Here is a 12,810-nt window from a genome sequence, read left to right on the forward strand (position 1 = left end):
ATGAAGATGATGAGTTCAGACAGAATAGTAGGGGAGTCCTGGGTCAAAGATTTTACATATACAGCACACTTATATATATATAAAACATACTCTTTAAACACTATTATCAGAGGCATCTTTGTACGCAATGACAAGTTTCCAGGAGCGTCGGTCTTATGTGTGTTCTACTAGCACACACAGCTGTGTTTACACACTGAGATCAGCCGCTAGTGCTGCGTTAGCTTAGCACAAAGACTGGAAACAGGGGGAAACTGCTAGCCTAGCTCCATCAAAAGAGAAAACCGTCCAACAACTCCAAAACTGTCTGACCACTATTAAATCCATCCCATTTCCTCTACAACATTTAGATGGAAAATAGTTTATGTAGCTCATATTTCCCATCATCCACCTGAGGACGGTGTGCTGTTGAGACATGAACATCCTGCTTATCACAGTATTAAATGAACCTGTTTACTTCATAGCTGATGAAAGAGGGAGGCGTGACACGAACAAACACAACAATCATCATGAAGGTCCCATTAGAGGAGAACTGCTGCCAGCTTAGTTTGAAGCTTTTAAGCCGAACAGATGAAACTCTGACTGATGGTGAAATGAATAAGACATGAACACAGTGCAGACTGGATGGAACAGACTCAACGTATGCTGCTCAAATTTCCTCCGTAATCACTTTAGTGACTCAAATCTGGTGATTTTCATATTAAGATAATTTGTTTGTTCGGTCTTTGAGGCTCTGAAGTAGGGATGCTAATTTAGAATTTTTTTTAGCCGATAACCGACCCTCGTTAACCGATTATTAACCGTTAACCGACAAGATTAGAGCACAACAGACAAGTGAATCCCCAGTTCACCAGTCCGGGAGCGTTTCTGTAGCAGCCACGATGCTGCTTGTATTGTCGAGGACACATGCAGCTACTTTCCCTGTAAGTCTCCACCGCATCATTTAGTTTAGCTGCCAGATTGTCAGCTATGTGTCTGCCCGGCGTAACGATAGCGAGTGTCCGACAGACCGTGTCTGTTTGGTTTGGGCTGCGTTTGCAGCTGTAGCGTTGCCGGTGGCTTCGTGCTTCGTTGTCACACACATTACATCAGCGCAGCGTACCGTTAGTGAGTGTCCGACAGACAGCGTGTGTGTGACGGCAGTGAGTGTGGGGTTGTTGGTGGCGTTATAGATGTGAACGTAGCAGTGTATGTACAGTTTATTCGTCGGTGAATAAATGCTTCAACTCCTCAGCTCAAGACCATGGATGTATAAAGAGAACTGGATACAGCGTTGGAGGCGGGGCCTTGTTCATTCCTATGAAAGTTGCTCAGTGGCGCGTGAAGCCAAAATGGCTCGACTTCCGATAGGAAAAGTACCCGGATCTTCCGGTGATCTTCCTCATCCATTGGGACCATGGAGCATGGAGTGGCGTCCGCTCGGTCACATGACTCGGTCACGGGGTCACAGCCGTTACGCTGTCGTCACGGCTCGCTAACTCCGCCTCCCAGCCCTCGCTCCAGCCTCAGTCTGGGTCTCATTCACATGAACGGAGGAAGGGAAATAACTCAGCTCTTAGTGCATTTTACAACTTTTAGGACCTAATGGTTTAAATAAGGGCTAACCAGCGTTTCTCCTTGAAGTGGCGAGCCGCTCCTCTGAGTTTTGCTCAGCTTTTTAATGAATTTTTTATATTTCTTTTAACCATATAACCGATAGTGTTAATTGGTTAAAACTCTTAATGTTGATTAAACGGTCAATTATTTCCATCCCTACTCTGAAGTTGTAAAAACTCTGCTGCGACTACATTTCAACTACTTTGTGGTTTTTGGAGAGGTGGAAGAGAGACAGGAAATCCACTGACTCAGGTTCAGCTCTCACTCAGTAATAACCATAAAACCAGCGACCGTCCCATTACCGGAAGCTTCCAGGGTTGAAGCCACAACAGCAGCAGCAGCAGCAGGTCGGTGTGAGGGAAACGCTGATCCCAGAGCTGTGGCTGTGGATAAAAAGCATCATGTGGATGCTGTCCAGGTATAATAAGAAGCGCAGAAACACATGATGTCAGCAGGGATTCCCACAGAGAGGACGGACAGACGGACACACGTACTGGAAACAAAGTCAAGAGACAAAAACAGAAAGTCTTATTTAGATTTTTCATAGTTTGCCGTTTAATCACATCTTCAGTTTTGTTCCTGGAAACCAGTTTCTCTTCACTCAAAGCAACTCATTTTACTCTAATACTGATGTCAGAACATTGTCTTTGTTTACATGTAATTAGTGCCTCTTTCATTGCCAAAGGCTTTGGGATGCATATTATTGTTTGTTTAGCTGTCCCACCATTTTACAACTATTAACTTATAAACCAGACTTATATTCATTTCTAAATTACTCAGCACCACTAAAACCACACTTTGTTCCCCAAATGACCTGTCGCCTCGACCACCACGACTGCTGCTGCTACATCTACTCCAAACAACGATGGTCTTCTCCCCACAACTGACTATTAGAAATAACACAAGTAATAATCTGACTCCCTCGCAGCGCCCCCTGTAGACTACAGTGTTCACTACAGCCACAATGTGAAACAATATACTGATGATTTAGCTCCTCTTAGAGTCTCACGTGGACCGGTTCCAGACCAGCTGCCCACATTTTGTGATTCAGACAGGTTTGGTGTCGTGTCATTGACAGCTGGTGTCAGAACAATATAAGAAACAGAATGTAACACGGCAGCACGGCTGACAGTACAGTGACTGGGACGTAGATAAAGTGTGAGTTCCTGGTCGGGCGTTAATGTAAAAGCTTTTCTATTGATGGAATCATGGAAATACTGCAGTACCAACGCTGGTCAGATTGAGGTGTCAGATTGTGTTTGTTTATACATATATGTATGTGTGTGTGTGTGTGTTTGTGTGTGTGTTGCGGTGGGTTGTATATGTGCCTGGTGGTAACTGAGGCAGTGCAGCAGAATGCAACCAGTCAGGCTGAAAGTTTATTCATAATTCATCAACTCACTGGAGATTTTACTGAGGCAGGGCAGGTACATGAAGGTGACTGTGTGTGTGTGTGTGTGTGTGTGTGTGTGTGTGTGTGTGTGTGTGTGTGTGTGTGTGTGTGTGTGTGTGTGTGTGTGTGTGTGTGTGTGTGTGTGCTGAACTTTGATGGCCGCATATTTGCCTTGTGTTTGTTCGAATATTTGTATGTGACTTTTTCTGCCTTAATCGAATTTTGTTTGGTCATTTTTTCATCTGGCAGATTTCAAAATATATGTACTGTGTATATTAGGGCTGTCAAAGTTAACGCGATAATAACACGTTAACGCTAATTTGTTTTAACGCCACTAATTTCTTTAATGCAGTCGATCATTCGGAGGTTGTAGCGGGCTCAAAGTGGGTTTAACAGCTAGAGTGAAGATACTGGCATCATATGAAACTACAAAAGCTAATGAATCCATCGGTACCAACCATGTCATACCAGTTTGTCATCAAGGAGGTTAGATAACGCTCCAAAGTTACGATAAAGTTTGGAGAGGAAAAACTATCATGGCCATTTTCAAAGCGGTCCCTTGACCTTTGACCTCAAGATATGCAAATGAAAATGGGTTCTATGGGTACCCACGAGTCTCCCCTTTACAGACATGCCCACTTTATGATAATCACATGCAGTTTGGGGCAAGTCATAGTCAAGTCAGCACACTGACACACTGACAGCTGTTGTTGCCTGTTGGGCTGCAGTTTGCCATGTTATGATTTGAGCATATTGTTTTAAATTACTTTTATTTACAATATTATCATAGCTTTGTTGATGAAAATGAACCCTGTAGTAGTGAAGTATTATTGACCATGTGCACATCACTACTGTCCAAAAACATCTGGCCATGTAGAAAGTTGTCAGTGGTAATTTATGAACGTGTTTAATGTGACAGTAGTGCTACTACAGTAAATGAGTGGGAGTGTTTATTTGCAGTACTAATGAATAGTAGTAGTAGTACTAGCAGCACTGTTAGATATGCAGAATGCAAACAAGTGACTGACTCCATCATTTTTATTTCAGCCTGATATTTTTGGTATCTCTGTAAAGTGGATGATCTCCACTAGAGTTTAGAATAAACCTCACGAGTTAGTGAAGAAAGATCTGCTGCTGGTTCTCCAGCGATGAAGAGGTTAAACCTCCCGACTCGCTGTGATTCAAACCAAACCAGAGGAAGGAAAACTTTTATTGCTCCCACTGTGGACTTTATGCAATAAACCCGCGACAATAACGTTTCATCTGACGAAGAGCAGTTTCACAGGAAACTTTATTGTGGCTGGTTTATTGAATGAAGAACGCAGAGGGAGAAACAAAGGGACGGCTGTGTTTTTCCTCTGCAGACTCTGTTCGTCTCATCATAAAAAAAACACATCTTTAATAACCTGCGGCTTTATGTCTTCGTCCTAAACACATGAACATGAATTCAGCTGCATGCGTCTGTCGGGGACGTCAGAGACAGGAAGCGATGGATCGATAAAGAACGCACATGATGTACACTACAGAGACTACGGCTCGGGCAGCAGCTCGTACGGCACGTCGCTGTTTGGACAGCCGCTGCTGCTCAGCGTGCCGCGCGACAGCTGCAGCCGAGAGGCGCTCTACAACCTGTTACATGTCATGTATATCTCACATTATAGCATAGTAGGTCATGGTTTAGCTATAAACTAAATTAGGGTTGTCAAAGTTAACGCGATAATAACTCATTATCGCAAATTTGTTTTAACGCCACTAATTTCTTTAATGCATTCATGCAACGTGCGGTTTTTAGGTTGTATGGGGGCTCAGTTTTAAAGGTAGAAACTATAAAAACCTAATGAATCCATCAGAACCAGCCATGTCATACTAGCTTGTCACAAAGGAGGTTAAATAATGCTCCAAACTTGCGCTAAATTTTGTCGAGGAAAAACTGTCATGGCCATTTTCAAAGGGGTCCCTTGACCTCTGACCTCAAGATATGTGAATGTAAATGTGTTCTATGGGTACCCACGAGTCTCCCCTTTACAGACATGCCCACTTTATGATATTCACATGCAGTTTGGGGCAAGTCATAGTCAAGTAATTACACTGACACACTGACAGCTGTTGTTGCCTGTTGGGCTGCAGTTTGCCATGTTATGATTTGAGCTTATTGTTTTATGATTAAATGCAGTACCTGTGAGGGTTTCTGGACAATATCTGTCATTGTTTTGTGTTGTTAATTGATTTCCAATAATAAATATATACATATTTTTATACATAATTTCTCCTTTTTACTTCCTTTCCTCCTCTCTTCTTTCCTTCTCTTGCCTCTTCTTACTCTTTCTCCTCCTTTCCAGTTTTTTCTCCCATCCTTCCTTGTTCCCTTCTTCTTCTATTTACCATTCATCTACCACGCCTCCTCTCTTCTCCTTTCTTTGACAAATCAATTTCTCCTTTATCTCATTCCTGCTCTCGTCTTTATCTCCTTTCCTCCTCCCTCCTCCTCTTCCTCACTTCCTTTGAACAACTCTTTCTCCTCCTTTTCCCACATCTCCTCCTTTCAGCTCCTTCTTTCCTTCTCCAAAGTGTCTTCTAATTAATCCTCCCACACCTCCTCTCTCCTCCTTGTCTCTTCTGCAGTAATTCTTTCTCCTCCCTCCTTTCCTTTGACAGCTTCATTTCTCCTCCTGGTTTGTCTCTCACTCTCTGCTCTCTTTTCTGTTTGTGTGTCTCCTGACAGGACGGCCATACATGGACATGGAGTAAGGACCGCCTGACGCCTCCTCCTCGCTCTCCAACACAAAGCTGCCGTCTCTCCACCACCACCACCACCGCCACCACTACCACTAATGCCACTCCGACAGAGAGAGACAGTAAAACACAGAGGCAGATAAAGGAAAATTAGAGAGGGCAAAAACAACAAGCAAAAGCAAAACGAGAAAGAGAGGAAGAGGAAGGCTCCACATCCATAATCTCCACTTAGAGGGAGGGAAGGCCATTCTGTCGATCTTGCAACTTCAGGAACCATCATCACAATTTAATAAGAATTTAAAAGGCTGCGGCGCTGCAACAAATCTGTCTTCAGAGGGAGAGAGGGCGGGCGAGAGAGCTACATACAGACAGAGAGAGAGAGAGAGAAAGAGGGGGAGAGAGAGAGGATGCAGCGAGGTGGAGGCCACAAATGTTTTAACGCTTTCCTACCTGGATTTATATCTTTTTGATTTTTGTCGCGAGTCCCAGCAGCAATAAACCTGCGACGGCAATATCAGAGAATAACTTCATTATTATTTTACACATGTTCGGCTGCTCTGAGACTGCTGAGAGTTCAAGAAATTATGTTTTTCTACCAGGAGAGTCTGTGATGTGAAGTGGAACATCTTGTTATTTAGGAGAGCAGGACTTGACATTCGCTTGCAGGCTGAAAGTTTGCAAAAACATCCCCCCAAAAAAGGAGGAAATATTCCAGCTGATTCCTGCGAGTTTCCGGGTTCCAGGAGGAGCTTTGCTGTTATTTTTAAAGAGCAGCAGGAAGGCTCCGGCCCCACCCACCGGAAGGACGTCAGAAACTCGTCAGAATAAAAGACGGGCCACATACCTGTCAGATGCATCGGCTTTCTCGCTCCTTCACGGCGTTTTTTTCATGGCTTGACACCTAACTGCCATCTGACCCCCTCCTCCCCCCTTCCTCCCCCCTCAACATGTCCGCCCACCTCCTCTCTCGCCGCCCCGACCACTCGAGGAAATCAGGGCAGGAAAAGAAGTGAGGATTCAGTTAACTCACCTCAGGTTCGTCGGCTCCACCCGTCCCACCGGGGACAGAACCCCGACTCTCTACAGGTGGGTCGTGCTGATGCAAGATGGCGGCCGGCGTGGCGACGTGGCTGCCGTTTGCGCGGGCCGCGGCAGTGGGATGGCTGCCGTTGGCAAAGAAGACGATGCCCAAACCTCCCGTGGACAACTCGTCCAAATCAGATGAGATCCTGTACGTCAACGTCAGCGGGGTCAGGTTTCAGGTGGGTGCTGCTGTCTACTGAGCATGCTCCAAAATAAGATGTAGAGCCATCAGTTAGAGACGTATCACCTGACAATAATGTCCATACTGGAACCTTTAGAGTAGAGATCTCTGATTCAACCAGCTCCCAAATCAACATATTCTCATATAACGGTTCGTATGATATCTTACCAAAAGTTATTCCTCATTTTATATATTATTCAGAGTGATAGTTAGTGATTAGTTGCTGCAATCAGGAACAACAACCTGTAATTTCAGCTCCATGGCAACAGAATCTGAAGCTCTCTGACTGGATGTTTCTTACAGCAATGCTCTCTGGGACTTGTAGTTGACTCCAAAAGTTGTTCCGGACACAGTCTTAAACATTTGCCTTTCTTAATGAAGCAGAAATAAGTAGAAGTTATTATAAAGTCAATATCTGTCCAAGTGGTTAGAAATACGATCACATAACCTCCGTGAGGAATATTGAATGCAGTTTTACCTCCAGAGATTCATGTGGCTCCTAATGTGCTGCTGCTCTGCTCCTGCTTCCAGGGCTGTAAGCTGTAAATACTGTACGTCTAATCAGCGCATCGATGTGCATTTGGGCTGAAATAATAACAAAATGGCTCCACAGCAAAAATAGATTTTGGTGGCTTTCACGAATCAAACAGCACCCAAGTACTTTCTGCTGCGGCGGCAGAACAAGAAGAAAGTTCCTGTCGAGCCTGTGCCTTTGTCCTGATTGTTAAAAACAAAACACAGCAGCTTGAAGTTCTGGTGATAAAAATACAAACATACGCTAATGCCCAAAAAAATAACATCTAAGCATAGCACAGGCCCTACTTCACTGTTACCATCAGTTAGTGACGCTTCTGTGCTCCCGTCTTACTCAACATCTCAGTCACCGCTTCAAATGGAACTTTTTTTAATGGTGAGGGGAGTTGGGATTGGTGTCGTGGTTAAACTCAAGACAAGGTGGGATATTTGGTGATCATCATGTTTAAAGCTGTAGTAGGCGAGATTGGAGCAAATATGATTAAAAAAAGTTATTTTTATAAAACGGTCGCTATATCCTGACAGTAATACATGAAACAGGTAACCTGAAAAGAATCATGTGCCTCTGTGTCCTCCGGTGCTCCTAAAGGCATCTGCAAGATTTCACAGACTGGAGGAAAACAAGCAGTAAGAGCTGATCTGAGGTCGGCTGTCCAGCTGCCGTCTATGAGAGCCGGCTGTCAATCACTCGCGAACTCCGACCAAACGATCAAAATAGGCAGCGCTGATCAAATATGAATCAATCTTATGTTACGTTAATGCCTATTTCTCTCCTCAAATGTTTTCAGAATCATCTTGTAGTGCACAGTTTAGCTGTAAAATGAGAAAGTTTGTGACACCGCCGCATCACAAACTTTCTCATTTTACAGCCAAATCTGGTGAAGGAAGTTCCGGTCACATGAATAGGAACGCTCTTTCAATGAAATGACCTGTGATTGGTCAAAGTCTCCCGTTATGGGCTAGATTTTTTAATACCTAAAAACAGAGCCATGAGGAGGTGCAGAAGTCTAGTTATCTCTCAGAACACTTGAATTACAATATGCTGAAAGGTTATTATGGAATTTTTGCCCAAATATGCCAAAAATGTATACTGCCTACTGACACTTTAACAAGTCCACTCATTTGGTCAAAGTTGTAACTGTCAAAAAGAAGACATTCACCCCGACAGGATAGGGGTGTTTTCCAGCGGACATTAACTTTTGGTGCCGACCGACAATGTCAGTTTTATAGTCTGTAATATCACTCAAGTTCCAACAAGCTAACAGGTTGTTCAGGCTGTTCTTATACACCGCTACACCTACGAAACGTGTTGCGTTGTAATTTGTATATATCCCACGAAATCAATTCATATTTAATCCACGTAATCGTGAACCAGGAAGTATAAAGAGCGACAAACGAAGCGTAGGGAGGAACTACAAAGAACAAAGTTCTTACCTTACTCACCTTACTCACCTTACTTAACTCAAAATTGTACTTAAGTATAGTAGTTGTACTTATTCTATGTAGTCCGAGTGTTTCTGATTGCACCTGAAAACAGAGTTTAATACATTCTGTTAAATAGAAAACTCTGGTTGTCCATATTGGTTTCTATAGCTGTGAGATGTGTGATTCAGCACCACGGACGCCCACACGAGATCCAGTTTTAGAGTCTCAAAAGTGGAACAAAAACATTGATTCTGTTTCTTCCCTCTTTTATTTCTCCAGACATGGAAGAACACTCTGGATCGTTATCCGGAGACGCTGCTGGGTTCTTCAGAGAAGGAGTTTTTCTACAACGAGGACACGCAGGAATACTTCTTCGACCGAGACCCCGAAATGTTCCGGCACATTCTGAACTTTTACCGCACCGGGAAGCTCCACTACCCACGAAACGAGTGCATCCAGGCCTTCGACGAAGAGCTGGCCTTCTACGGCATCATCCCAGAGATCATCGGAGACTGCTGCATGGAGGTACACCTTCCACTTCCTGTTGACGGTCAAGAAACTCTGTTTCTTGTGTTTTCAAAGTTGCACCAAGAGGGAGCTGCAGCATTTGTCATAAATTAAAACTAAAGGAAAAATAAAACATTATTAGACATTGTGTTGGAAATACGGTGAAAATTTTACATCATGTCTTTCATTTTGTTACAATGACCAAATAATGAACAACTGTTCAAGTATTTACTCCAGCAAAGCAGTAAAAATGCTGCACCAGTAATGCAAGCTGCTTGTTATTTTTGACTTTATTTGCCCTTGAATCTGAACAACAGTGTTTAGCTTAATATGCTTTTAAAAATATTCTCCAATAATATGTATAAATACTAGCGTTGGGTATCGAACCTATATACTTCTGGAGTAAAATGTGTCTGTCTTGATGCAGCTCAACACAGTTGGCCAGTAAAAGAGAACATATCTCCAGATTATAATGTTTATAATGCCTGCATCCTTCCTAGTGTACTTCAAGGCCTATGGAAAGGAGGCTGGGTCACGCGTCATGTACTCGCCGAAATTGAGCCAATCGCAACGCATGACTGCAGCTTCAGTTACACTGTGCATGTGTTATACCCCATACCCCAAGACCCATGTCCGCCCGTGACCCAGCCTCCTTTCCATAGGCCTTGGTGTACTTCGGTGGCTGCTGTGACCTTTGACCTGTGATTTCTCCTTAATGCTTGGCCTTGGTTATTCTGCTGCTGCACTCTTTGGAGAAGAGCATCATCAGCTGAATGACTACAGTGTAGAAACACGGATGGATCTGAGGGGGATTGCTAACCAGCGCTGGTCTGACTCCATTATAAAACTGAGGATCATTAAGACGTCGGTGATGAGCCCTCTGAAACACCAGCAGCTCACATACACTCTGATTTGGCTCTTTATTGCTCCTGGTTTTGGCTTCTTACTCCGTAGATTTGTAAGTGATTTCTTTAACGAGCCATAAACAAGTAATTTTCCCCGCTCGCTCTCTGAATAACAAATCACCTTCAGAGCTCTTTTTATTACCGTTTGTCAGCATCGGCCTCGTCTTCGGAGGCTCTTACATCTTTATATACTTGTGTTTTATACCTGACCCGTCCGGTGACTCATGAACCGGTAATTGCTCTGTGTTTCCTCATCTTTGGCAGACTTGATCATGTTCGCAAATGTTGATTCAACTGTGAGAGATTCTCATTTCTGGATTTCTCGCTCAACACTTCCCCCGCAATTTCCCTCGAGAAACAATCCACATGCTTTTTTTTTATTTTTGTTCTTCTAGTAATTTCACAGATTCTGCTGTTTTTCTGATACTTTTCTTCTCTGTTAAATTACAGCGTTTGGCTTGTCATCTGGGATTTGAGGCAACAAGTTTGAAGAAGGAATTTAACTTCATTCTAGACCAGTTTATTAGTCACTGTGGAGGTCGCTGGCTCCTGCAGGACTATAAAGTTTCATATACTTATAAGTTAAGTTGCTGGCTTGTAAACAGCTAACAGGAGAAGCAGCTAACCCTTGGTGGAGCTAACGTCAAAACATTCATTAAAATGAGGCAGCACAAAGTGAGTTATTGGTATTTTGGTGGAAATTTAATCTCAGAACCAGTTCTGTTTTGTGGTGTTCAGGAAAAGGAAGCTAATTTTCGTACGTTTCTGCAAACCACGGATACATTGAATCCCAACGTTTCTGAACGAAAAATCTGTTTCATATCAACATTTCTACATTGTGTATATCAACGTTACAGTGATTTAACCGCTTGTGGCACTTTTGCTGTTTTGAAACTGCATTCTCAATTACGTTTCGGTATCAGTAAGTTAGAATCTATGGCCCCGACCACGGCTCTGAAACATCAGTAAGTTAGAATTTATGGCCCCGACCATGGCTCTGAAACATCAGTAAGTTAGAATCTATGGCCCCGACCATGGCTCTGAAATATCAGTTAGTTAGAATCTATGGCCCCGACCAAGACTCTGAAATATCAGTTAGTTAGAATCTATGGCCCCGACCACGGCTCTGAAATATCAGTTAGTTAGAATCTATGGCCCCGACCACGGCTCTGAAATATCAGTAACCTAAAGCCGGCTACAAATGATCAGCGGTAAAATTGCTCAGCGTTGGCTGTGCCATTGTTTTCCTATGGGGAGAGCAGTACCGCCCGAAATTGCCACCAATTTCATTGCATTTCATCTTTGCATTTCTTTCTTCAGAGCATTTTTAGTTTGACTCCACGTGAAGCATTGTGTGTTTTTAAAAGCTCTAACTTGATAGATTATGATAAATAAGTTGTCTAATCTTGATTTACTCTTCCTCTCTTTGTGAAGGAATACCGAGACAGGAAAAAGGAGAACCAGGAGCGCTTGGCGGAGGACACGGAGGCCAACGAGGGGTTGGACGCCCCCCTCCCTCCAGACAGCTCCTCAAGGGAGCGTCTGTGGCGAGCCTTCGAGAACCCCCACACCTCTACTATGGCGCTGGTTTTCTACTACGTCACCGGCTTCTTCATCGCCGTCTCCGTCATCGCCAACGTGGTGGAGACGGTCCCCTGCCGGCCCATCAAAGGCAGCGTCAAAGACCTTCCCTGCGGGGAGAAATACGGGCTGGCCTTTTTCTGCATGGACACGGCCTGCGTGCTCATCTTCACCTTCGAGTACCTGATGCGCCTGTTCGCCGCGCCCAGCCGCTGCAAGTTCATGCGGTCGGTGATGTCGGTGATCGACGTGGTGGCCATCATGCCCTACTACATCGGCCTGGTGATGCCCGAGAACGAAGACGTGAGCGGCGCCTTCGTCACCCTCCGCGTTTTTCGCGTCTTCCGGATCTTCAAGTTCTCGCGTCACTCTGCGGGTTTGAGGATTTTGGGCTACACGCTGAAGAGCTGCGCCTCCGAACTCGGCTTCCTGCTCTTCTCCCTCACCATGGCCATCATCATCTTCGCCACCGTCATGTTCTACGCCGAGAAGGGCACCAAGGGCTCATCCTTCACCTCCATCCCGGCCTCCTTCTGGTACACCATCGTCACGATGACCACACTCGGGTGAGTTGACACCAGTTGTTTTTTTTTTTGCCGTGATGCCGAACAGATTTTATTTTGCCGCTGGCGACTGCGCTGCTGTTTATATCGTCGCCATGGCAACGTGAGCGTGTGCTCGCCGCTGTCCTTGTTTTTTTGTCGGGGCGTGTGATATGTCATTATTATTATTGGTTACGGAGGAGCGTTTTACAGTCTGTTTCCACCATGAAAAGAGATGAAGCGTGAAAAACCCAAACTGTGTGTGTGTTTCCTCCCACTCGTTGCTTCTCGAGTACGGTGGTGTATCTTCACCCTGCTGCCGCCCACACACAC

The 12,810-nt window shown here is 44.3% G+C and overlaps 1 protein-coding gene across 2 annotated transcripts in view; it reads left to right on the top strand.

Moving 5' to 3' along the window:
• Nucleotides 1-12,810, top strand: part of kcnd1 (potassium voltage-gated channel, Shal-related subfamily, member 1) — a 73,411-nt gene that overhangs the window by 20,463 nt on the left and 40,138 nt on the right. For both annotated transcript variants that reach the window (XM_074644860.1, XM_074644861.1), the window contains 3 exons: nucleotides 5,709-6,981; nucleotides 9,222-9,467; nucleotides 11,789-12,501. In XM_074644860.1, the coding sequence (XP_074500961.1) occupies nucleotides 6,826-6,981; nucleotides 9,222-9,467; nucleotides 11,789-12,501 (1,115 nt within the window). In that variant the 5' untranslated portion in view covers nucleotides 5,709-6,825. The remainder of the gene's footprint in view (nucleotides 1-5,708; nucleotides 6,982-9,221; nucleotides 9,468-11,788; nucleotides 12,502-12,810) is intronic.

This window comes from Sebastes fasciatus, chromosome 8 (assembly GCF_043250625.1).
Source record: "Sebastes fasciatus isolate fSebFas1 chromosome 8, fSebFas1.pri, whole genome shotgun sequence".
NCBI classification, from domain to species: domain Eukaryota; kingdom Metazoa; phylum Chordata; class Actinopteri; order Perciformes; family Sebastidae; genus Sebastes; species Sebastes fasciatus.